The sequence below is a fragment of the Pelodiscus sinensis genome, chromosome 6, assembly GCF_049634645.1.
Source record: "Pelodiscus sinensis isolate JC-2024 chromosome 6, ASM4963464v1, whole genome shotgun sequence".
NCBI classification, from domain to species: domain Eukaryota; kingdom Metazoa; phylum Chordata; order Testudines; family Trionychidae; genus Pelodiscus; species Pelodiscus sinensis.
This window is the reverse complement of record NC_134716.1, coordinates 10,302,787-10,329,170: the sequence shown is the minus strand read 5'-3', so window position 1 is coordinate 10,329,170 and position 26,384 is coordinate 10,302,787. Positions and strand designations below refer to the sequence as shown.

At 45.2% G+C, this 26,384-nt stretch overlaps 1 protein-coding gene across 3 annotated transcripts; it reads right to left on the bottom strand.

Annotated features, from left to right (window-relative positions):
- Positions 1-299: 299 nt before the first annotated feature.
- On the bottom strand, positions 300-19,500 carry PTGR1 (prostaglandin reductase 1). 3 transcript variants are annotated; one of them, XM_014571414.3, is made up of 10 exons: positions 19,270-19,500; positions 18,298-18,413; positions 16,872-16,917; positions 15,808-15,867; positions 10,231-10,395; positions 8,811-8,928; positions 7,421-7,576; positions 3,677-3,782; positions 1,302-1,420; positions 300-520 (listed from the first exon to the last, which is right to left on the bottom strand). In XM_014571414.3, the coding sequence occupies exons 2-10, from the start codon at positions 18,401-18,403 to the stop codon at positions 410-412; spliced, it is 987 nt and encodes a 328-aa protein (XP_014426900.2). In that variant the 5' UTR covers positions 18,404-18,413; positions 19,270-19,500; the 3' UTR covers positions 300-409. The 3 variants fall into 3 exon arrangements, with proteins under 3 accessions (XP_014426900.2, XP_006118911.2, XP_014426901.2); XM_006118849.4 differs by having other exon boundaries at positions 19,312-19,500; XM_014571415.3 differs by lacking the exon at positions 19,270-19,500 and adding an exon at positions 18,621-18,735.
- Positions 19,501-26,384: the final 6,884 nt, after the last annotated feature.

Below are 26,384 nucleotides of genomic sequence, written 5' to 3'. Positions count from 1 at the left end.
AGCTGCATTTGACTTCTCTCTGTGTGGAGCTTAGTTCACATCAAGCTCTTAAACATCTCAGTTAGGTTCCTTGCCTTTAAAGGTCAGCTCCTCAGTTGGTATAAAGTAGTGTACTGCTCCAGCAGGATAGCCTGGCTGGCCTTTCAAAATGTCCATTAAATTAGAGTGTATTCCTACATGCCTCAAATCAGAAGTAGCAATGGTGGCTGATTATGGTAATAATATTGGATTATAATTGCTTGGCTGCTTGTGGCATTGAACGGCGCATTCTTATTTCAGGAAACAGTTGGAGACCTCTATTTTGAGCATGTTAGATTACTTTAATGAAATGGCAAATTACAGCTGAGCATTTGGCCATGGCTTTTCAGGTTGTAGAAAGGTTTCTTATGTTGAGTGAACCACATCCTCTTTACACTTTTACTACTGCTTTTCCAAGGTTTTCTCCCTTTAACATTCCCATGAAAGCGGCTGGCATTTTTTCAAATCCTTCAGTAACATGTTCTTCACACTTGATTTTCCCCTGTACAAAGAAAAATTAAAGTGTTACCCAATTTTCTTCTGCACCATACTGCTCAACAAAAGTGATTTAAACCTAGATTCTGCTTTTAGTAGTTCCTCTACCATCCTTCCTCTGGCTGAACCCAGATTATCTATGGAACATCAGTTATTTCTGCAGAGGCTAACTGCAACAGGTCTAACATTTCCATCTTCAGCTATGGAGTGTTAGAACTTTCTTCCTCTCCTTGTAAATGTAGTTACCAACACTTAAGTGTTCAGAAGCCATAAATAGACACACCCCCTCCTCCCCAACTTCTAGGTCCTTTGAAGCTTAGTGTTATCTTTAGGGATCACATTTCCAAGTTTCTCTCTGCAGCAAACAGGTGTGATAAGTCACAAGAATTGACTGTTTTAAAGTGGAAAAGAAAAAGAGCAAGCCTGGATGTAAAATACTTGTTTGCTAAGGGGGAAAAAAGGCAGTATTTGAAATGGGTCATGTTAAAAGACTTGCATTTAGGGGTGTCCTGGACCCCTTCTTGCATGTTAGCTAACTGTCTTTACACTGGAAGGGAGCTGAGTTTGGTGCCGTACCCCTTTAGTTTAGGTTAATGCATGCCCTATTCTTATGTACTGTGTTCAGCATAATGTTTTCTCCCCTCTCCCCTGCCACTTCTCACACACTCAAGGGATATGTTGGGTGTGGAAAAGTAGTGTATGGCAGCAGATTTAGCTCTTGGTAATGTAGGCAAGGAAGGAAGTTGCAGCGGGTAGTGTAGTCTTGGGAAACAGTCACTTCTTTTTACCTCTACCACCCATTTTAATAGTCTCTTCAGGGCCTCTTCACGCTTGTCATTCCACCGGGAAACGATAAATCCTTCCATGGAAAGCTGGTTGAAGAGCATTGGAATCTGAACATAAGGGCCTGTTGGAGATGGTTTAAAAAAAAAATCACTGGTAATATTACTTTGTTTAAAACTAAGCCAATATGCAGCAAGGCGAAGCTTCTGTACTGAGATGCTGATAAAGCCAACCTAATCTGTGTGTTACCAACCCAAGTTTGTACTTCTTGACCAGATAGGGCTCTGCATATAATGGTGATGTGTGCTGGCCCCTCCCCCTTTATATGCATAGCCCAGTGATTAGAACAAGGATTTTGGAAATCCCAGCGGGGAGGGATTTAAGTGCCTAAAATAGCAGCAAAGTCAGGGCTACCGAGGGCTGCAACATAAGTGGTTGCATGTACATACAAATATATATGCAAATAGCGTCTCTCACACACGGGCATGAATACAAAGATTAAGGCAAAACTACACAACACAGGCCCCATTTAAGTCAGTTCTGATATTAATAAAATGCAATATTTACCCAATTTCCACCTCTATGACAGCAGTTTTAATAAGCAATGACAGTCCATTATGGAGCGTGTTCCCAGTGGAGGGCTATGTTCAAAGGATCCCACCTGTGGGCTGCCTGTTGAGCCCTGTGTAAACCCAAATTGGGCCACCTGTCGAGTAGTCCTGAGCCAAGTGCTCCAGTCCTCCTGTGAATCTAGCCCTTAGTATAGAGATATCAGCCTAATTTAGAGAAAATATTGATGGTGCAAAATTCTCAGTTCTAAATGACTTAGGGGCTTAAATGCCCCAGTATGTAGAAAAGAGACTAAGTCATGTCTTTATGGAAAGTCATGGGTTCACTGAAAGCCAGTAGTGGGATTTAGACACCTCTGTCCCTTTTTGACAATGGAACCTGGAATGGCCTAACAGATTGTCATCTACAACTCCCCTTGAGTTCACTTGAGTTGATGGTGCTCAGTTCCAGTGCAAATCCGTCCATTAAAATTAAAAACATCTAAAGGCCTGAAGAAAGAACTTTCCCATAGACCATGGTACTGTGAAATCAGCTTTGCTACAGAAATTGCATGCCTCAGTAAACCACTGCTATTTACATAAACTGTATGGCTGTGTCTACACTGGCGTGATCTTGCACCACAGCGGCTGCTCTTGTGCAAAAGGTTGCTGCCTGTCTACACTGGCCATGTGTTCTTGCGCAAGTAAACTGATGTTCTAATGTATGAAATCAGGGCTTCTTGCGCAAGAACTATGATGCTTCCGCTCAGGAAGAAGCCCTCTTGCGCAAGAGCTCTTCCAGAGGAGGCCAGTGTAGACAGGCAACATGAATTTCTTGCACAAGAAAGCACTATGGTTAAAATGGCCATCAGAGCTTTCTTGCGCACTAGAGCGTCTACATTGGCATGGATGCTCTTGCGCAAAAGCACATTCCAGTGTAGCCGCTCTCTTCTGGAAGAGTTTTTGCAGAAGAACTCTTCCGCAAAAGAGTTTTTGCGTGAGAATGCGCCAGTGTAGACGTAGCCTATTTGTTTACATAAAAACATTTGTCAGGTAAATACTACCCTAAAGCTAAAATTTGGAATCCTTGATGATAAAGCAGCTCAAGAGGAATCCAGTTCATCATTCTTTACTGCCCTCTCTTGGTGCGCAAGAAATACTCTACTAAAATTTTATTTCACACACACCATTTGTCACCAGGTCTCTACTACGAGGAGTTCTCTGGTTGTAGTCTGCAAGGGTTCCCTTCCTTGCTATTACTGGCATTTTAGATGAGGGGTAGTCACTTCTTTTCCTGAGAATTAGTAATTTACACTTATTGGGCAGTTTATTTGTATGGCTCTTGCCCATCACTAATCTCTCCATTTGTTTTAAACCAGCATTCATTCCCCCCACTTCTCTCCTGATGAGATGGTAACAGGACAGTGAGGTTTAACTATCTGGAACTGTTTAATGATAAATATCAAAGATCAGCTACCAATTTTGGGGGTTCTCCAAGCTGAAGGGCATATCCATCCCCTCCCACGCTCATTCCTGTTTACTCACATACAGCTTTGACTCCGATGAGCCATGCTGTTTTTCTGTGAAATTTTACCTGGTGAGAAAGAACTATGGATATTTTTTTAAATTTGGGGCAAATACATCTTTGAGGCACAGAATGATTGTAATTAATGTTGTCCTAAAACTTCAGCATTTGCGTTACATTTGCTCCATATAATATATAATTTCACATTTAGGCAACATAAAAACATTAAAAGAATTCAAAGAGAAGATGGCTCTCTTTCTTCATTATTTCTCCACCATAAAAAAGTAACTGACAAAAACACTCATACCTTTCTGGGGCACTGTGTCATTGTACCCAGAGATAGCTCCGCATACAGCAATCCTCCCAAATCTCTTCATTTGATTAAGAGCAATACTTGAAAACTCTCCCCCCACCTAAGGTAGTCAGAACATAAATAAAAAGTTACAAATAAAATCCTCTAGGATCATGTAAACAGAGGCTGATCCTGTAAACACTTAAGCACGTATTAACTTTTTTCATGCAAGTTCTCCCATTGAGCAGTGCACGTCTACTGGGCAACTAGTCACCAAAGTCAAGTTACTCATATGCTTCAGTGCTAGTACTATTGGGCCCTTATTTGGGAGCATCTGATTCAAAAGCACTGCTCTGGACCCATCTATATTATTGGTCCCATACTATCAACACAGAGGGCAGGGTCATCTTGGCATTCATTTGCTGTTTAGATAACACCAACTGTACAGATTTTAAAAACACATAAAATGACCTAGTGCCTGCCCTGAATTCATATAAATTTAAAAAAAGGACAGGGAAGAGATTAAATTTGAGAGCAAGATGAACACCTTGGCTCTAATTTAATATCACCCTGGGAAGGTAAGTGAGCTGGTACAGAAGGGCTGGTATGAAGAAAGAGGCGGGTGGTTAGCAGTTGAAGTCAAGCCAGAAGTAGAGAGTTTTTAGGAAGGGCACAGAGAAAAGCAGCTGATCTAGGGAAAATGTGAAAAGGGAAGTGGACCATATGAAGGCTTTTAATGGAGGTATCCGAACCTGGCAGAGCGTTGGCATGAAGGGGGCTTGAAAGACTAAGTGCTAAGAAGTAGACTGGGTGGGATCTAGAATGTAAGCACCAGAACACCAAGTGAGGATTTCTGCTGACCGTATTTACATTTAGGCTGTGTCTACACTGGCATCCCTTCCAGAAAAGGGATGCTAATGTAGCACTTTGGAATAGGCAAATCCATTAACATGGCTGCCACTTTCTTCCGGTTTGGAAATAAGCCGGAGAAAAGCGCCAGTCTAGACGTGATTCTCCGGAAAATAAAGCCTTTTCCGGAGGATCTCTTATTCCTACTTCCAAGCCGGAAAAAAGCGGCAGCCATGTTAATGCAAATACCGCGGGGGATGTTTAAATCCCCCGCGGATTTGCCTATTCCAAAGTGCTACATTAGCATCCCTTTTCCGGAAGGGGTGCCAGTGTAGACACAGCCTTACAGTATATCCCATTATAATTTAAGCACTGGGATGATCAGATTTTCTCCAAGGACCTGCCAGATACAGCAGTGCTTTTTCTTTAAACCGTTAGACAAAAGGATAGCAAGCCACTGTTCCACAGCTTGATCACAGAAAGCACTACACAGTCTGCATGAGAAGTATTTCGTTACAGCCTCTCCTTATCTTGACAAAGCTTCAGTGGCAACAGTCTCTTTCCCTTTCCCTGGAAAATATGAATCAATTTCCCCATGTTTCTAAGTTGAAAACTTTTGTTGTTGTTGTTTTCTTTGTGCAACTGCAGTTGATGTCAGCCCACTTCTGGGAAAAGTTTGTAAATCCTGATCCATAGCCAAGCTATTTCCAAAGGGTGTGCCTCAGCATTTTAGGAGAGTACAAAAACTAAACTACTTCTGTGTTTTCTTCATCCTTATCACCCTCTCCTCATATATGGTCTTACATTGAACCACTAGGTCCTTAGGGAGGCTAGTTTTCCGAATGTTCACCCAACATCTGCAGGGCATCTGAGACTCTATTGACAGGGATTTAAAGGTGTGATGTGAGATCGTGTCAGATGGGAGCGTAGGGCTTAACTTAACTATTTTGGATCTGCTAAAAAGAACCCCAAAACCTTGCCTTGACTTGCACTTTTAAAGGTATTATTTCACTAAGTGAAATCAGTGTAGCTCCCTCAGTCAAACACCACACCTTTAAATCTTAATCAAGCAGAGGCTAAACAGCAGGAATATGCTAGAACTGAAACATGGCTGAGGTAGTCATGGTATCAATGAAAAGTTTTCTGACCTGAGATCCAAGACAATGTGTCAAGGGCTCGATCGCACCAGGAGACAAAGAGGGCAATTGCTGCAAGACCAGGTGATTCTAAAGGGCCTGGGGCTCCTAGCTGCCACTACTGCAGCAGTCACCCAGAGTCCCGGACCCATTAAATTGCTGCTGGAGTGCTGTGTGCACTGAGAGCTGTGGGGGGCTGGTCTGGTGTGCTCACTGTCCCGGCCCTTCTGCCTGAGGCTCGTTCCTTCCAGGAGCGTGGAGACAGTCCACATCCCTCCCTTGCGAAGGGGCCCAGCATGGCTGTGAGCCCCCCTGCTTAGTGGGCATGTCCTCTGCTGCAAGTCAATATCAACAAGGAGTCCTGTGGCACCTTATAGACTAACAGATTTATTGGAGCATAAGCTTTCGTGGGCAAAGACCCACTTCGTCAGATGCATTTTGCCCACAAAAAGCTAATGCTCCTATAAATCTGTTAGTCTATAAGGTGCCCCAGGACTTCTCGTTGCTTTTGCAGATCCAGACTAACACAGCTACCCCTCTGATGTAAGTCAATAGGTCACCATTGAATGGAATTCATCTACATCAGGGGTGGGTAACAATTTTTGATGGGGGAACCAGTCCAAGAATTTGGTAAGTGGTCAAGGGCCGCACTCTTCCATGATATCAAGAGGAAGTGCGGTGGCTGGGATGGAGGTGGAGTACAGAAGGGAGTGGGATCCGGGAGGGAGTATGGGTGAAGAAGGGGCTGATACCTGGGGAAGACTACTGGGGTGCAGGGTCTGGAAGGATGTATGGGTGCAGGGTAGGATTGTAACTTGGAAAGGTGTAGGAGGGGATGCAGGGTCTGGGAGGGGGTTGTAACCAGGGGCAGGGGATTGAGGTGCAGGAGTGGGAGTGCAGAGGGTTTGGATTATCTGGGCAGGGGTGTTGGAGGCTGGCTGTGGCCAGGAGGCACTTAACTGCACAGCTCCCAGCGAGCAGGTTCCTCAGACAGGCTCCCTGACGTCCATGCCCCCCCCCCCCCCCCCCCCCGTGCTGCTCAAGGGAGCCGTGTGTGCTGCTCTGAACGCTGTAAGCCTGGGGGAAGGTAGGGAGAGAGATTTTGTGTGCTGCCTGTCCCACAAATAGGCAGCTCCCATTGGCCAGTTTCCAGCCAATGGGAATGGTAAGATTGTGCTGGGAGCAAGGTCAGCACGCAAAACCTCCCCCCCACCTCAGGCTCACAGTATTCAGAGAGCTGCTCTGAGCAGTGTGCAGGGGCAAGGCAGGAAGGGAGCCTGGCTGAGGCTCCCGAGGGCTGGATCTGGTGGCTTGAAGGGCCATATTTTATACTCTGATCTACACCAATTTGCCTCAGTTGCCCAGTTGATGCAAAGAGATATAGGTGACAGTGGGCAAATTACTTGATCTACTAAGTCACAGTTGAGTGTCTTAAGCACATGACCATCCTTTCACGCCCCCAGAATACCTCTGACCTGCCACTGATGAACCACCTTAGATTAATTTTACATGTATTCAAATTATGACTTTCCAATCCCCATCTCTCAAATAGAGAGAGAGCAAGAACAACTGAAAGCTGATTCCGTTTCATCGCTATTCCTCCTTCCCCATTGCAAGCCAGCAATTTAGGTAGCAAAAGAGGACTTGGAAAATAAATACTCCGATGAGGCTATTTCTCTCAGTACTATGCCCAACATTCCCAGTACACGTGCACGTCAGAAAGAAGTGAGCCTTCGCAAGGCGCTTGCACTCTAGCTAGCCCGTTTGAACTCACATTATCAAAGTAGCAGTCGTAGCCATCAGGTGAGGCTTTCTTCAGGGCTTCTTCCAAGGATCCCACCGTCTTATAGTTAAAGGCTTCATCAAAGCCAATCTGTTTCAAATAAGCAACCTTTTTATCTGAGCCAGCACAGCCAACCACTTTACAGCCCTGGGCAAAAAGAAAATACATGTCAATTCTCAGGTTTCAGCATGAACCACAAACGATAAATGAGGTGCCACGTGCCACCAGACAGCAAAACCTGTAACTTTCTCTGCCCTTCCTAGCTTTTGAAAGCTGTGGATTCCCTCCTCCCCACCTCCCACTGCCTTAAGATGCCCCATGAAAGCTGTATTCCACCTACTTCTCTTTGCCATGCACAGAAATCTCTCTGCAGGCCATGTGGGACTTAGGACACATGACCTGCTATAGTAAGTTATGCTGTAGGAGTTGTCTGTCCTACATTTCAGTGTTTTAGCAACAAGGATTCAAAAAAGGAAGATACCAAATAGAATTCTGAGATTGCCACTGAAGGGGTAAATTTATGATGTGTGACACACAGCCCACGTAACATTCACATTTCAGACCATTTCTCTTCTGGGTTATTGGCAGGGACAGAAAAATGTTTCTAAAAGCACATACACCCCTTTCGCCTCCTCTCACCACACACTTGCAGTCTTCTTTAAGTTACATATATTGTGTGGTGCTGACAAGTGAAGACAGGCTTGTGACGTAGTGGCAACATAGTTACAGCTACACACACTGGTGTAGGAAGGGCTGACAACTCGGGCCTCTGGGACAACTGACAAAGAATATAAAAGGAAAACACATGCTGTGTCCCTGGCAAAGGAGAGTGCTGGTTACAAGGTTTGCACCAGCTGAATGATAAGTGCAGGCAGGAATTTGATTGTGGCATATTTTCTTTCTTTTCTGAGGGCAATACTCTGTTTCTCATCTGGCTGTTCACTACCACGTTGCTACATGTGCATAGCTAACTACATCTGCTGTGGTCCTGGTTCCTGTAGTCAGCTTCTCTGCTTTAGGGGATTATAGGGACACTACTGACAGGGAGAAAAGATCAACTATGCATACACAATGCAGACTGCTTGGTCCTCTTTTCAGGTCTAGCTCTGGTCAAATGGAGTCAATGGGGCTTCTCAACTGAGCAATGGGGCAGGGTGGGGCTAGCAGTCCCAAAGAGCAATAATAATTGCAAACAACTACATCAGTTTAATTAAATTCTCCTACTAGAAGTGCCTCGTCAGAGTTAAACCACTGATCTTGGAGCTAGTCCCATTTCATCTAATCTCAGAGACACTTTGTCCCCTTTACTCCCAAGCTCTCAGATGCCTCCTCTCCTTCACCTGGGGATCGATGGTGTTCATATGAACAATAAGCCACTCACTCCGATTTTAGCAAGCTGCCCCACCACTGAACCCACAGCCCCCGCTGCTGCAGTAACCAGCACTGTGTCTCCCGCTCTGATCTTGCAGATCTCAAACAGGCCGAAGTAGGCAGTGAGGCTGAAAGGGAAAAGAAACATTGAGTGGTGATTGATGGAGATATTACAAACACAAAGTTGGGTCATGCTCCATGTAGCCGACCAGGGGAAGGGATCTCTCATCCCATTAGAGATTCCTTTTCCTCGTTCTATATGAAGGACTAGGAATTATTTATAATGTGTACAAAATCCATTCAAGCTAGTGGAATATGGAAAACTATACATTTTGCCTGTGTTTAAAATGTTAAGAAGCTTCTGTTCTGCACAGATCACAAATAGCAAGTTGAAAGTTTTCCACCTGGTGTGTCCTTCTACAGGCAGAGATAAAAAAAAGAAAGGTAGGAGGAACTAGGCAACACAAAGCACGAGTGGAATGGAATTTCTTCTGTAGTTAGAACAGGGTTACCATGAACAGTTGCTCTGTTCAATAGTCACAGATGTGCTTTTGAGGCTGCTATTTGTAGAGTTCTACAGCTGCATACATTTCCATCTTTGCACAAACTCTGGACATAAAGTGAGCTCAGCAGAGCAAGATCAATATTATGAATCCTGTCTAGTAACCTTTGAAATCAAAAGGACTCCTTCCATCAACTCTGTCTGTTGGAGTGGACCCTTGGTCTGCTATTCAATTCCAGCACAGTACTCTGTCCCCATCACCTATGGCCAAGAAGCAACTGTCCCCATGTAGGGGAAAGAGGCACCAAGTGGAGACAGAGCTATAAACTTCCCACCCTGAGATAGATCAAAATTCAGTCCCTCTGAATTCAGTGGAAAGAGCCCCTCGGAGCATGCATTGATTAGGCTCAAGTGTGGCTTGGTAGAGCATTCCCACAGATGGCTGGGCATCTCAATGCAGTGAAGTTCAGTTCGGCTGTGCTAGACAAAGGCTTTCTCAAACATTTTAGCCCATGGCTCACCCTGCTCAATGCAGATCTTTCCACACACCCATGATGAAAAAGTGGGTGCAGGATTAGGGATCTGGGCAGGAAAGGGCTTGGGGAGGAGGAGTGGTGTCTGGTTGGGATTTCAGCAAATGGGAGCATCAGGGAAAGCCTACAGGTGGGCAGTTTCCTGTGCTGCCATTTTCCAGCCAGCGGGAAGGAGGAGTGGCAGCATGCAGAGTTGCTTCCTACCCCCTGCAAGCTGGATCCAGCCCACAAGGCTTGGGTCTCCCGCCCTGCAGTGGGAAGCCAGACTCGCGAGGTGGGGCAGGGAGGAATTAGCTGACATAAGCCCGAGGCCCACCCATGAGACGGTCATGGACTGCTAGTGGTCTGCAGACCACACTTTGAGAACCACTGGTCTAGCATGTCCTGTGACTTACCCTGGCATGCCAATTGTCCCAAGAGCCAAAGATCTGGGGATCTTTTCTGGCCAAAAAGGAAGCAGATGTAGATCTTTCCCATCAGAGATGAAGTGAGTTCTCCAACCTGAATTAGCCACGACATAGGTCCCTACTGGATAGGTGGGATTCTTGCTTTCCACAACCCTGAGAAGACAACCAAAAGCCACCACACATTACAAACAGCTCCTTCTCCCTAGCTTTATGAAATATTTACCTAGGGTTAACACACAGCATTGTGTGAAGGTTAAGAGGTAATGCTCCCTCTAGGCAGGTTCTTGCATAACTAGCTATAATGGACATTTTTCTGAAACTGGAGGTACTGGCCATAAGAATTATCTATTGGGGACACAAGTTTGATACAGTATGGTGTTAAAGGGGGATGCCACGCCAACCCCCTGACAAACACATCCTAGAATACGCAAGGAGCTGATAGAGGAGGCATTCAAGCCTTTAGTTATCTCTGAAAAATGAAAGTCGGGAGAGATACCAGAAGACTGGCAAAGGGAAAATCTAGTGCCCATCTATAAAAAGGGTAAAAAGGGAAATAAGAACAACCCAGGAAACTACAGACCAGTAAGATAATAAGGTGTAAAGACCAAATCATGTCAAAACCAAGCTGATAGTTTTCTTTGACAGGATATCAAGCTTTGTGGATAAGGGAGAAGTAGTGGACATGTTATACCTAGCCACAGTCTTGCATGACCTTCTTATCAATAAACCAGGGAAATACAACTTAGATGGTGCTACTATAAGGTGGGTGCATAACTGGCTGGATAACCATTCTCAGAGAGTAGTTATCAACGGTTCACAATCATGCTGGCAGGGCATAACAAGTGGGGTTCTGCAAGGGTCTGTTTTGGGACTGGTTCTGTTCAATATCTTCATCAACAATTTAGATACTTAAACGATTATTAAGTTTGCAGATGATACCAAACTGGGAGGTGTTGCAAGTGCTTTGGAGGACAGGGTCATAATTCAAAAGGCAGGCCTGTCCATGGGAGGGAGTGCGTGCAAGGAGCGGGAAAGCACCAAGTAAGTATCAAGTAAGGTCTCCCAAGTAAGTATGCTCTGGCTTGCTGGGGGAAGGCTGGGGCTGATTTCTCTGCTTACTTGGGGGCCTATGGTGGATGCATTCACACTCTTGCGGTCCACATTTACACACACACACACACAAAAACCAACCACACACACACACGCAAGCATCTCCCTCCCCACCCCCCCTTCACACACACACAGAAATTACTGCATACAGGTCTGAAATGTTCTGGACAAACTGGAGAAATGGTCTGAGGTAAATAGGATGAAGTTTAATAAGGACAAATGCAAAATATTCCATGTAGGAAGGAACAATCAGTTTCACACATACAGAAGGGGAAGTTACTGTCTAGGAAAGCCAAACAGGAATCAACAGCATGACACTGTTGCAAAAAAAGCAAACATGATTCTAGGATGCATTAATAGGAGAGTTGTGAGCAAGACACAAGACGACACATTCTTTCGCTCTACTCTGCGCTAATTAGGCCTCAGTTGGAGTACAGGCAGTCCCCGAGTTACGCGGATCCAACTTATGTCGGATCCGCAGTTACGAACGGGGCTTTTCACGGAGGACGAGAGCGGCGGGACGCCCAGATGAGCCGCAGTCCCGCCGCCCGCATCCTCCGGGGCGAGAAGAGCTGCTCTGCGTCTCCCTGCTCTGACCAGCAGACCAGGGAGACAGGGAGCAAAGCCTCGGAGGACGCCTGCAGCGGGACAGCCGCGGCTTTGCTCTGCGTCTCCCTGGTCTGCTGGGGGGGGGAGCGCAGCTAGTGCCCTCTCCCCCCCCAGCAGACCAGGCTTTTCTGCCCAGGACGCCTGGGGCAGAGCAGCACTCCAGCTGCTCTGCCCCAGGCGTCCCCAAGTCAGCCGCTGCTGAAACTGACCAGCGGCTGACTACAGGAAGCCTGAGGCAGAGTTGCTCTGCCCCCAGCTTCCTGGAATCAGCCACTGATCAGTTTCAGCAGCAGCTGACTTGGGGACACCTGGGGTTCTTAAGTTGAATCTGTATGTTAGTCAGAACTGGCATCCAGATTCAGCCGCTGTTGAAACTGATCAGTTTCAGCAGCGGCTGAATCTGGACGCCAGTTCCAACTTACATACAGATTCAACTTAAGAACAAACCTACAGTCCCTATCTTGTACGTAACCCAGGGACTGCCTGTATTATATCCAGTTCTGGGTACCACATTTCAAGAAAGATGTAGAAAAACTGGAGAAGGTCCAGAGAAGAGCAACAATGATTAAAGACCTAGAAAACATGAGCTAGGAGGGACGACTGAAAGAATTCAGCTTATTTAGTTTAGAAAAGAGCAGACAGAGAGGAGATGGTAGCAGTTATAAAGTATCTAAAAGGGTGTTACATGGAGAAGGGAGTAAATTATTCTCCTTTGCCTCCGAGGATAGGACAAAGAGCAATGGGCTTAAATTGCAGCGAGAGGTTTAGGTTGGACATAAGGGGTATGTCCACACAGCAACATTATTTTGAAATAATTCAGTCTGTGTCTGCGTAGCAGGCAGTTATTTCAAAATAATATCTAAATACTGTCAAGCTGCAGGACTTCTTACTCCGACTCCTGTAATTCTCATTGTACTAGGAATAAGGGAAGTTGGAGGCAGAGTGCTCTATTTTGAAATAAGTGCTGTGTAGATACTCCCAATTTTGAAATAAGCTACACAATTGACATAAAACTCAAAATAAGCTTCATGAATTGAGCTAAACCCTGTAATGTAGGCACACCGTAGGAAAAACTAGAAAAAATTATCAGGGTGGTTAAGCACTGGAATAAATTGCCTAGGGAGGTTGTGGAATCTCCATCTCTGGAAGTATTTAAGAGCAGGTTAGACAGACATCTACCAGGGATAATTTAAATCAGGAGTGGGCAAAAGGCTGCCAGCAGGCCGGATCCAGCCTACCAAGCCACCGGATCCGGCCCTTGGCTGCCTCTCTGGGACCCTTAAAGCATAGCACAGCAGCCACTTTAAATGTGGCTGCTGTATTCTGGGAGCGAGGAGAGAGGCTTTGTGCTCTGTCCTGCCCCTCAGCAAAATCTCTCAGCTCCCATTGGCCAGTCTCTAACCAATAGCAGCTGAAATATTTCGCTGGTGGCAGGGCCAGCCAATGAAGCCTCCTTCTTCCCTGCCCAGAGCAGAGCCAGGTGGAAGAGTTTTCGACTGCAGCCTTCAAGGTTCCTACAAGGTTGCTGACTGGGAGCTGCCTAGGTAAGCACCTCCCAGCCAGAGCCTGCCTCTGGCACTCTCCCTCCCCCCCCGCCAACTACCTGCCTCAGGCCACCACCCAAACTCTCTGTATCCTTTCCCCCAGGTCACAACTGCCTCCTAGACCCTGCACCCTCTCCTAGAGCCCCTTCCTCAGGGTAGAATCCTCTCCTGCACCCATACCCCCTCCTGGACACTGCACCCCATCCCTCTGCCAAACCCCCTCCTTCAACCAAACTCCCTCTCAACTCCACACACCCCCTACATCCCAGTCTCCTATCCCAAGCTCCCTTCTCCAACCTCTGTCCCAGACCTCAAACCCTCTCAGTAGGAACGCAGCCATTGAGTACAATCTTGGAGTGGCCCCCCATTAACATTAATTGCCCACCCCTGATCTAAATGGTGCTTGGTCCTGCCATGAGGGCAGGGGACTGGACTTGATGATCTCTCGAGGTCCCTCCAGTTCTAGTATTCTATAAGTCCTGAGAGGGGAAGGTTACAAAAGTGGTACATAACGGGCAGAATAGAAGGGGTGGTTCCCTATTCAGTAAACCAGGTCCCTTTGCAAAGGCTGAAGACATTTCACCTTCTAAAGGCTGCCCCTATTGTAGGACAGGATGGGCTTTTTAAGGACAACTTGAAAACTACATTGGTTTGAGACTCTTGCATCTTTTGACACCAGACACTACACATTCCCCAACTTATTTGGTAAATTGTTCCTGGAAAATCCATAGATTCTATGGCCAGAAAGCATTCCTGTGATCGTCTAGTTTGCTCTCCTGCATAACTCAGGCCAGAGAACTGCTCCCAAATCATCTTAATTTTCAAGGGAAGTGTTACAACTATTGATAGTACTCAACCTCTCGTGCAGAGGATTAGGGCTTAAATTTTCTTCCAATTCCTGGTTTCCCACACCGGAATACAAAGAAGTCGCCAAGGAATGCTGTAGTGTCTCCCCATACAACACTGAAGTAACCATATACCTCATCAGAAAAAGGAGAAAAGTAACAAGAGTATTCTCAGCTGGAATTACTGACTGCACAGTTCCTGGGTGAGCAGTTATTACACAGCACGTACTGTATACAAGATGTCATCTCAAGATATGACCACTTATGCAACATCGGCCTTTTTGTGACTGTCTTGTAAGAACTCACTTCACTTGCGTTGCTCATGTGAGTAACACAAGTGTGGATTGTCTCTTGAGGCCTAAAATCAAGCTCTAGGTAGTAGGCTGTATGGCTTCATAGGATGTACTTGCTTTGTGGCAGGTTACAGACTCATGAAGAACTGCCAAAGAACACAAGAAATACTGACTAAAAGGTGTAGCTAGTTATTTGACTGTATTTGTGGTTTATAATGAAAAATGTTTGAGACCCTAAATACCCAAACTTAGCCAAATTTATTTCTAAGGACAAACCGCAGAGTGCAAAAAGGAGACATATGTATTAGGGATGTCAAAATGCAGTTAAAAAACCCTGTAACCATTACAAATCATAGCAGTTACCTGCGCTGTAGGCTCTGTAGTATAAAGATTAGGGCAGACAGGGAGCTGTTCCAGCCTCTACTGGTTAACCGAAACCAGTAAGCCTCATCCATTAAAGGTAAGGCTTACCAGTAACTGGTTAATCTTTTATATTCCAATACATACCCTCCTTCCCAGAAGCAATTCTTTTCTTGCAGCGTGTTCTCTCAAAGGTGTGCCTCAACAGCGAATACCCCAAACCCACTCATTTATATCATAACTGATTAAGAGTTAAAAAGCACTGTATATGTCATCCAAGATCTGACCCATCTGATCCTGCACTTATTTTTCTGCATCTTTTCTTTTCTCTCTTGTGGATACTACATGCCAAACAAGTTGGAAATAGAGGTACATCCCAGCCTCTGCTAGGACACACCATGTACGTACCTTGTCTTTGACAGCTTTCCCAATGTCATTTGACAGGACTATGCAGCATTTTAAAGACTAACAGCTGTCTTTTGTTTCAGCAAGACCAGCCTAACACCGCTACATCTCTATTACTATTCTAATGTCATTTGGCTTTGCAAAGTGTGGTGGGTTACTTGACATGGGTGAACAGGGTCATGAGGAGAGTGTAATGCATTCAGTTATCATAACTTCTCAACTCTTCATATATATAATATATGTCATTATAGTATACTGCAACTGGCTAACAGAAAGTAGTATAAGCTGCATACAACCATCTCTTAAAGCAACACTGTACTTTCTTTAGTGCTTGGAGTCTCCCATATGGAAAGATAATAGTAACTTGGGGGAAGGGGAGGAAATAAATAAAGATCTTACCTAGCAACCTGAGTGCCCACCATTGTGTCCCCCTCCTTCATAGATATTGTACTGTATGGTCTGAAACACACAAAATTGAGGTAAAGCCTTACTGTAAGTGCAAAATAGTCACTACAAATTATTCTCCATTTTCTGATTAAAAACACAGAGCACTGAGGGTCTAGCTGCTGACCATGTCAGGTGTCTGTGGAGAGAGAAAGAGTTATGTTCTCATTTTAACAACTCATTCCCCTAAAAATACATATATATATATATTATTCCTCACTGATCACTCATGAGTTCCACCTTGATCAACTACTGTGCTGAGATATCTAATTACAAAATGCTAATCCCCTGCTGTTACAAGGTCACAAGTACAATTAGAGAACACAGCTTTTACCTTCAAGATAAGGCATTGGTCAGGGATTCAGAAATTTTTTTTAATTCCTGGCTCTGCCTCAGGCATCTTTTGTAAACTTAATCTCCCGGTGCCTCAGTTTACCATCTATAAAATGGAAATAAATGACAACACTTCCATTCTCCTGTCCCTTGTATATGTAGACTAAATTCTTCAGGACAGGAGTGTCTCTTGCTCAGTGTAGGCACAGCACCTAGCATGAGGCCTCGACCTCAATTGAAGCCACTAGGTTCTCTTGGAATGCAAACAGTAATAACAATCATTAGGATTTGAAGCACAGAAGATCAGAACTGCATTTTACCGGAGTTCCCGAACTGTCTATTAAAATTCAGCAAAACCCAGAGACATTTTATGGCTGTAATGTAATTACTACGCAGTTCGCCCTGTCTACTCTGCATGACTGAACTGCACGTTAGCCTCAGTTTGTGGACATGGGGAGGATACTGTGTTTTAACTAGATCCACCAATATGGAAGTTGCTACAATGCAGAACGGACATTGGTGAAAACATAGATGGGATGCTGGTGTTTTTAATAGGGCAGTTAGCCCCTGAGATGACAGTGACTAGCCAGATGCTCTGAATAAACCCTGCTTTTAGGAATCAGCTAGCAATTCAAAGTAGTAACCTAATCCGGTATTTAACTAAAGAGGTAGAAAGAAAAGCATACCTCATGTAAGGATCAACACTGAGGAATACAGATTCAAACAGCACATCTGCAATAAAAAGGTTTAGCAGTTACATTAGGTCAGTGCAAGATACTTTTCCTTACTATTGGTCCTATCTGAATTCCCTTCTGAACTCAAATCAAGTTTCTAGGCTTTGCCTATGACTGCTATGCTGTTAGTGGAGAAGGCAAACGGCCAGAGCTTTGTGTTTTGTTTCTGAGGAAGGAAGGTTTGGGGGGACACACCTTTTCTTCTCAGCCTGTCTGCCTTTCCTGTTCACCAGGGATGGGCAAATGAGGGCCCAGAGACTATATGTAGCCCATGAGATCATTTTATTTGGCTCACCATGGATGTAATCATGGGCAGACCTGGATGGCCCACCCAATTAGACTCCAGCCCCATCCAAATCAGAGCCTGAGAGGAGGTGGCTCTGTCAGCATGCAGAGTGAAGGAAGTGGGAAGAAATGAAGGAGAGGAGGGAGCTCTCCCAGTACCAGGAGCCAAGGAAGCAAAAAGACTCTGCTGGTCCCAAGAAGAGAATGCTGAAAAGGGGGAAAAGAGGCTCTTTCCACCACCTGGAAGGGGAGAGGCAGCTGCTTCCTGGCACTGCTGGATCACAGCGGAATTCCCCCAGGATGGCCGTGGTGGACACTGCCTGGAGTTAGTGAGCGGGGGCAGTGCTTCCTGAGTAGCAGAGATAGGTGCAGGGGGGTCAGAGGGCACATGCAGGCTTGCCCACATTTCCGGAGATCACGGAGCTGGACATAGGCAGGCGTCTGCTGGTGCGCTCTTCTGCACACTGACAAAAGGTCAGCCAGTGAAGACGTGCATTTAAACTGTGTGTGGAGTGGGGAGGGAGCAGGAGAGAATTTAAAGATTGTTCTATAAGGAACTTTTTATTTAAGAACAATCTTTTGTGTTAACATGCTGCTCGATCCCTTTCCTTTGTAAGAAACTCAGCAGTCCAAGCACCTACACAGAGAGCTGCTTCCTTTTAAGGCCCATGCCAACCCTCAACCCCCATCCTTCAACCTACAAGACATTCTTACTTCTCTGCAGTCAACTGGGTAGACCTGTTCCCAGATCTCTGAGGTAAAAATGGGGATCTTCAAAAGTGCCCAGCATTGACCTAACTCTGTTCTCATTAGAGTCAGGGACTGATTGACTTCAGTGGAACCAGAGATGGGTCAGCGCTGAGCACTTCACAAAAATCCCACACAAGCTATCTGCTCATCCACATGAGCACTGATGAGACAGGGGATTCTTTGTCAAACCACACAAACGTGCACATCTTTGCCAAAACCCAGACAGAACTTTTGTAAAACTCAGTTCACAGAAATGTATTCTTTTAAATTTCCACACAGCGCTATGAGTAAAAAGACAAAATAGAATCCTAACACCATCTATGTAAACAAACATTTTCCTTACCTCCATCCTTTAACTTTGGCAGCTCTACCTCTTTCAGCTCAAAGTCACTATCTTTGGGGAAGCCCTCAAAATGCTTTTTCAGCACCCAAGACTTGGCTCGCACCATCCTGTCCCACCTGCACAAGACGACAGAACAATCAACATGAAAAGCTGGGATGCAAACAGCTGCACAGCCATTTTGACCCGGTCTCCCATTGCAAAATTAGAGGTTATCAGGCACCCCCGTATATGAGCATCTCATTCTCTGTGCTTAACCATTTCAGGTGAAGCAATGGCCCCAAGAAATGTCAATAGTTTGTCGGGTCTTTTATACTGCCACTTACCAAGATTTCTTTTTTTAGAAGTACCTTTCCTTGCCTTCATGAAGGATGCCTGAGAGCTTTTACCACTCCAGTCCAGGGACCCTTCTAGCTATAGAGCAGCTCAGGAATGAGAGGACATAAATGTGGCTTACATGATCTCAGTCCCTACTCCACTGAACTGTGAATTGTGCGCCACGACTCTTAAAGACGCAGCAGAGAACCTCACCCACATATTCTAAAAGAAATTGAAGGTGCCTGTCTATTTGATTATAATTCTCAATTAAGGGTGTTTTCCTTATGCCAAGTTAAATTTACATATTCACGCTGGTTAAGTGGACTCACGCTGAAAGCTCAAATCACAACTACAAAGCCAATTAAAGCCTCTATATTTTAACCTTGCTACTGTGGATAGCCTTTCCCCACACTTCTGCCAATAGGTGGTACAAAACAAATGGAAACACTTGATAAAACACAGATTTTAATAATAAAAAATTATTATTATTTCAAACAAAGACACAGGAATTTCTCAAGGTTAGAAATACAGCACATTAAACTGAGAGCACCCTTTGATCATTAGACAGCCCTAGGAAACTTTCCCAGGTGAACCTTAAAAGTGTTTATCACACACACATGCACAACCTCTTTCAGACCCTTAAAAAACTGGATGTACCTTTGCACCCGCAAAAAGAAAAGGAGAAAAGTGGATACTTAAGAGATTTGCACTCTTCAGTTCCTGCTGGTAGGAACCAGGTGGTGTTCTGTTGGCTGCTTTTTGTCAACAGGCTCAGCAGATCAGAGCAGACGCTTAGTCAGAGACTGGAATAGCCAGCGTGAGAATAGTGAGGTTTCTTCTCTGCATGGTGATCAGTCTTACAGACTCGAACCTTATCTTTCCTTAGGTGGGAAGCCAATGTCAAAGACCAGGCTTTTTATCCCGTGGATATCAATTTCCCTTGCTCCGCCCCTTAGTGCTTATCTTCAAGTTGTTAGCAAGTCAGATGCAGAAGTGATTAGACTTAGTCCAATTGAGTTCATTGGTAGAAAAGATTCCAATTCATCAAACATTAACTCATAAAAGTATCCTCCATGACGCAGCAACTCTAAATATATGAAACATTTGCAAGTCACTCTGATGGCTGATCCAGGAGCCCCCCGAAAATATACTGCCATTCAGATGAGACGCTGTTTTGGGGACAGCAATAGTGTCCTCTGGTCACAAGTCCAAAGGAGATATCATCTCATTCGCCTATATGAAAAGTCCTACACTGAAATCCAGTTAAAAACTAACCTTGTTAAAAAAGAAACTACTAAGATCAGGCACTCAATGCACCCAACTATTTGCAAAGCAACGCACAGCACTGTTATCACTACCTCTTTGCTATTCTCAAAGCAGGCTTGTGTTCCTAACAGTTTCAATATCTTCTCTGTTTTAGAACTCAGGGACTGTTTTTGTAATTTTTATTTTTAACCTGAATCTTTTGTCAAAGTTTACTTTAAAGACCACCACCGGGGGCAAGGAGGGAACCTTATTTATCTTTAAACACTTTCTTGTTTCTGGGCCCAGTGGTAAAAATTTTCAACAGCAACAAAATTATCTAAGAGCCTAAGTAAATTTCAATGAAACACAGGTTCCCGAGGCTTGGATTTACAAAGGTATATTGGTGCCTAGCTGCCAAATGAGGATCTTGGTGTGATGGGGCTTAGGCTCCTAATTCATTTGAAATTTTGATAATATATATATCTATATCTATATGGTCATTTGTTCTAACAATCGTCTTTCTTGTTATCCACCTAGCACTGCCAGACTCCCTTAACAGTCAACAAGCTGTTAAATATTAATAAGCTTCAGTGCCTCAACTTAATGCATTGTAGTGAATTGTGTGGCATGAGAGGGACACTGAACAGATTTCACTATCTTGGGCTTCACTGAGAGGCCCAATCAGTCTTTCCTGTCATAATAATCACACACACCAAGTTCAAAGTCTATGCAGGATTTCACAAGGTGAAGAATCAACACAAAGCACCAGGCCTAACTACAAACAAGCCAAGACAGAAGTACATTACTTTGGCCCACTATGAAACAAGCAAACAAAGAAAAACAAAAACACAAACAAAACTTAAACCCAGGCATTAATTGGCATTCATTAACTGTCAATGTTGCACAAGTGCATTAACTGGTTTAACAAAACAATCAGCAATATTCATCCATGCACTGTGTCAAGGACTAGAAACAAGCCCCTTAAATTCAGCAAAGATAAACCATCCTAAATCCCAGCAAGAACACAACTTTCATTTCAGGTTCTGTCTTTTTTATACAGCCCTTAACCATCTAACAAGAGCCACCTTAAAAGCAGCTCCCTGTAATCAAAAATATTGCATGCTCAGAACTAGAGGAAAAGCCAGATGATATTGTTATCTGTAACAATAGACACTTTGAACACAAATAAAAGAGCAGAAACTGACTCACCCACTCTTTGCTTTTACTGATTTTGTTAATATACCAATCACAGACCTACACAACTGCTCCAAAATGTCTTAAAGAAACATTGTACAAGTAGAGTCTGAGGAAATGAGACTCATTTCACCTAGTGACTTTTTAAAAACCAGTCAGCATGAAAACATCATTGGTCAAATTTTGTCCTGACTTACTCCCTGCACTTCACAGAAATCATATGTTTAACATAGCTCACAATCCTAGAGATCATTTGCTATGCAATCTCTTTTTAAAACACTTCATCTGTAATCTTATTTATTAAGTGTGTCTGTAAGTCTGTGTTCAAATTATGATGTCCACTTTAGAATGGGAATAAAACAGTTCAGTCACAGTACAGGCAGTCCCCGAGTTACACGGATCCGACTTATGTCGGATCTGCAGTTACGAACGGGGATTTTCTAGCCCCGGACGACGGGAGCGGCGGGACGCCCGGTCCCGCTGCCCACATCCTCCGGGGCGAGAAAAGCTGCTCTGCGTCTCCCTGGTCTGCTGGGGAGGGTGGGAGGAGCCAGCAGACCAGGGAGACGCGGAGCAAAGTGGCGGAGGACCCGGGCGGAACCGCGGCGCTTCCAGATCAGCGCCGCGGTCCCGCCCGGGTCCTCCGTGGCTTTGCTCAGCGTCTCCCTGGTCTATGTTTCATATATTTAGAGTTGCTACGTCATGGAGGATACTTTTATGAGTTAATGTTTGATGAATTGGAATCTTTTCTACCAATGAACTAATTGATACTCAATTGGACTAAGTCTAATCACTTCTGCATTTGACTTGCTAACAACTTGAGGATAAGCACTAAGGGGCAGAGCAAGGGAAATTGATATCCCCGGGATAAAAAGTCTGGTCTTTGACATTGGATTCCCACCTAAGGAAAGATAAGGTTCGAGTCTGTAAGACTGATCACCGTGCAGAGAAGAAACCTCACTATTCTCACGCTGGCTATTCCAGTCTCTGACTAAGCTTCTGCTCTGATCTGCTGAGCCTGTTGACAAAAAGCAGCCAACAGAACACCACCTGGTTCCTTACCAGCAGGAACTGCAGAGTGCAAATCTCTTAAGTATCCACTTTTCTCCTTTCCTTTTTGCGGGTACAAAGGTACATCCCGTATTTTAAGGATCTGAAAGAGGTTGTGAATGTGTGTGTGATAAACACTTTTAAGGTTCACCTGGGAAAGTTTCCTAGGGCTGTCTAATGATCAAAGGGTGCTCTCAGTTTAATGTGCTGTATTTCTAACCTTGAGAAATTCCTGTGTCTTTGTTTGAAATAATAATAATAATTTTTTATTATTAAAATCTGTGTTTTATCAAGTGTTTCCATTTGTTTTGTACCACCTATTGGCAGAAGTGTGGGGAAAGGCTATCCACAGTAGCAAGGTTAAAATATAGAGGCTTTAATTGGCTTTGTAGTTGTGATTTGAGCTTTCAGCGTGAGTCCACTTAACCAGCGTGAATATGTAAATTTAACTTGGCATAAGGAAAACACCCTTAATTGAGGATTATAATCAAATAGACAGGCACCTTCAATTTCTTTTAGAATATGTGGGTGAGACGCTGAGCAAAGCGGAGGAGGACCTGGGCGGGATTGCGGCGCTTCCAGATCAGTGCCGCGGTCCCGCCCGTGTCCTCCGCTACTTTGCTCAGCGTCTCCCTGGTCTGCTGGGGGGGGGGACGCAGCTAGTGTGCCCCCCCCCCCAGCAGACCAGGGAGATGTGGAGCAAAGCCCCGAGCCTGTGGTAGAGTAGGTGGGGCGCTGCCGGTTGGTCCCGCAGCACCGCTCCTTGGCGCTACTGGACCAACCTGGCAGCACCCCAGCTGCTCTGCCCCAGGCGTCCCCAACTCAGCCGCTGCTGAAACTGACCAGCGACTCTACAGGAAGCCCCTGCCCCGGGCTTCCTGGAATCAGCCGCTGATCAGTTTCAGCAGCAGCTTACTTGGGGATGCCTGGGGTTCTTAAGCTGAATCTGTATGTAAGTCGGAACTGGCGTCCAGATTCAGCCGCTGTTGAAACTGATCAGTTTCAGCAGCGGCTGAATCTGGATGCCAGTTCCGACTTACATACAGATTCAACTTAAGAACAAACCTACAGTCCCTATCTTGTACGTAACCCAGGGACTGCCTGTACTCCATGTCTACAGTTCATAGATGCATTTGATGCCCTTGATTTTGGTTGAGATGCACAGAAAATATTCAACATAATGTGCTGCCTTATTGCACCATAATGCAAAGTGTTAAGTGCTTTTATGTCAATTGTATTAACATTTGATTGTCCCACATTCCAGGCATTTGGGAAGTTATTCTGCCTTAAGGCAGCTGAGGTGATTTAAGTTTCATGTTAGAGTACAACTTTCTTTTATTCCTTTGTCAGAATTGTTTCTCCCTACATTATTTACTTATTGCAATTTTGCAGTTGGATTCTGGTTTGGTTTTGCTGCCAGTCTCAGTTCATTTGGCTGTATTGTTTGTACGTCTGTTTTTGTTCATATTCTCTCTGAAACAGCTTAGAGGCTTTCAGACATGCATGACTGAAATGAAAATATTTATTCCTAAGCACAATATATCCACTATGCAATAGTTCAGTGGTGGTTTTGTGTTGTCAGTAAATGCGCAGAGTTAAAATTCTAGAGAAATGATTTGGGGAAGCAATATCTTATCCTGCTCTCTCTCTCTCTTTCTTACCTGGTCTATGCAATTGTTTAACACTCCTGCCATTCTTAACATTTTTGACGCACCCACCAATGAAACCACCCCAAGGAAGTTCATAAATACCAGGCAGATTATAATCTGGAAGTGACATCATAGGACTCAACAGGCTCAGACATTATGGGGTCTACTCTTGGCTCCATCAATGAGTTGCTTGTGTCACGTAAGAGCTGATATTTTGAGCAATCACAAATCCCACTGAATTGCCCTTATCTGCAATTCATGTCCCCCATTGGCAATATGGGGATAATAATGCTTTCCTACCTTCATAAAGCACTGGGAGGTAAATGTGCTGTTTAAGAACCAAGTATTAATAGTAATGAAATTATTTGCAGGACAAATTCCTCATACTGCATCATGAAATCAGAACAGCTAAACCAGCACGATGCTACAGTACATAATGGGACAATGACACTGCATTCTCACTTCCTTCAGTACCATTAGGAGAAGCTGACAGGATGTTACTGTGCAAATGCAAAGTCATCATGTATCAGCACTGCACTACAACCTAACATTATGATGTTGCAAAGTCAAAATTCAATACTCTCCCAGCCCTACAAGCTAGACTCAATAGGGTGAAGAAGGCCAGCGAGAACCTGAAAACCTCCTATGAATTTTGCAAATGTGGGCAACTCTACAGTACTGAAAAGCCCATTAAAATCTATAATGTCTGGACACGTACAAAACTGAGTTGTAAGACCACAGATATCTTGTAGCCCAGAATATTTCAGGGGATTGTTGATTGACAGGCGAGACCAGCAGTTTTCACTCTGAGGATCGTGACCTCCCAAACAATAGGTGTCAGGGGACCATAACCACCATGTTTATTTTTTTTCAATTGTTCAAAATTATATTTCTAGTCCTTTTGGTCATGGAGGAAACTTCAAAACCATAAGCATCAGCTGATTTAGAATGGGAATAATGCCTGGCTAACATGCACAGGCAGCCTGAAACGATATTCCTAAGAGGTTTAAACTGCTCCGTTAGTCTCAGCCAAGGCGTGGTGGACTCTAAACCTGTGGCCATGAAATGTGGTATTTTCCAGCAAGCCACAGAATTCTCCATTTTTGCTGCTCCTTCCTCTTTATGGGTCCACTTAGGGTTGCCAGGTGCCCGGTATTCACCCGGACAGTCTGGTATTTGCAGGCTCCATCAGGTAAAAAAAACAGGAAATACCAGACATGTGAAATGTCTGGTATTTCCTATTTCCCTGGGACGGAAGCCCAGCGGGGACAATTTTCCCCTGCCGCATGGGGTGGGGGAGTGAGGAGTATGGCAGAGTCATAGTGAAGGGGGACAGGAAGGGGCACTTCCCAGGCACCATGCTATGGGGGCTGCCGGGCTGGGGTGGGAGCGGAGGGCATGCTGCACTGGCCCACGTGACCAGCAGATACCAGGGAGCTTGCCACATGATGCCTCCCCCTACACACTGTGAGCAGGGGCAGCAGAAACAGCCACTTTAGTAAGATTAACTTACCCAGCCATCCCATTTGTCCGCTGCCTGGCTCTGCGGGGGCCGGGGGACTCCCGACACTGGGGATGCCTGTCTCAGGGGGAGGGGAGAGTGCACTGGGATGGGGAGACACTGGGGGGGCCTGGCTCTGAGGTAGGGATGAGTGCATTGGGATGGGGGGTGGCACTAGGGAGGACTGGCTCTGAGGCAGGGGTGAGTGCATTGGGATGGGGGGTGGCACTAGGGAGGACTGGCTCTGAGGCAGGGGTGAGTGCATTGGGATGGGGAGGCACTAGGGAGGATGGCTCTGAGGCAGGGGTGAGTGCATTGGGATGGGGAGGCACTAGGGAGGATGGATCTGAGGCGGGGTGAGTGCATTGGGATGGGGAGGCACTAGGGAGGATGGCTCTGAGGCGGGGTGAGTGCATTGGGATGGGGAGGCACTAGGGAGGATGGATCTGAGGCAGGGGTGAGTGCATTGGGATGGGGAGGCACTAGGGAGGATGGCTCTGAGGCAGGGGTGAGTGCATTGGGATGGGGAGGCACTAGGGAGGATGGCTCTGAGGCAGGGGTGAGTGCATTGGGATGGGGGGTGGCACTAGGGAGGACTGGCTCTGAGGCAGGGGTGAGTGCATTGGGATGGGGGGTGGCACTAGGGAGGACTGGCTCTGAGGCAGGGGTGAGTGCATTGGGATGGGGGGTGGCACTAGGGAGGATGGCTCTGAGGCAGGGGTGAGTGCATTGAGAGTTAGTGTATGGTCCCAAACTGGAGGGAGTAGTGCAACTTTTGCTTAACAACTTTGGTCTCCCCCCTTTTTTTTCCTCAACACAATTTTTTCCCTTTTTTTTGAGGGGGAGGGTGTTCGGTATTTTTTGTTAAACCATCTGGAAACCCTAACCACTATGCCAATACTTCTTACTCTTCAGCTTTCCCCTCAAAGGGAAAATAACTGGATTAGAATGTATGTGCCCTGCTCTGATGCAGTGAGCCAGGTAGCAGGGCAGTTACCACCCTCCTTTCCTTATCCATTTTCCCCTCTTTTATGGCTCTGCCACTCACACACTGACTTTCCTCTCTTTTGGGAAGCCAGGCCCAAGCATACTCCAAATTGCTTCTCAGCTACTGTGATATTTCAAAGGGGTTA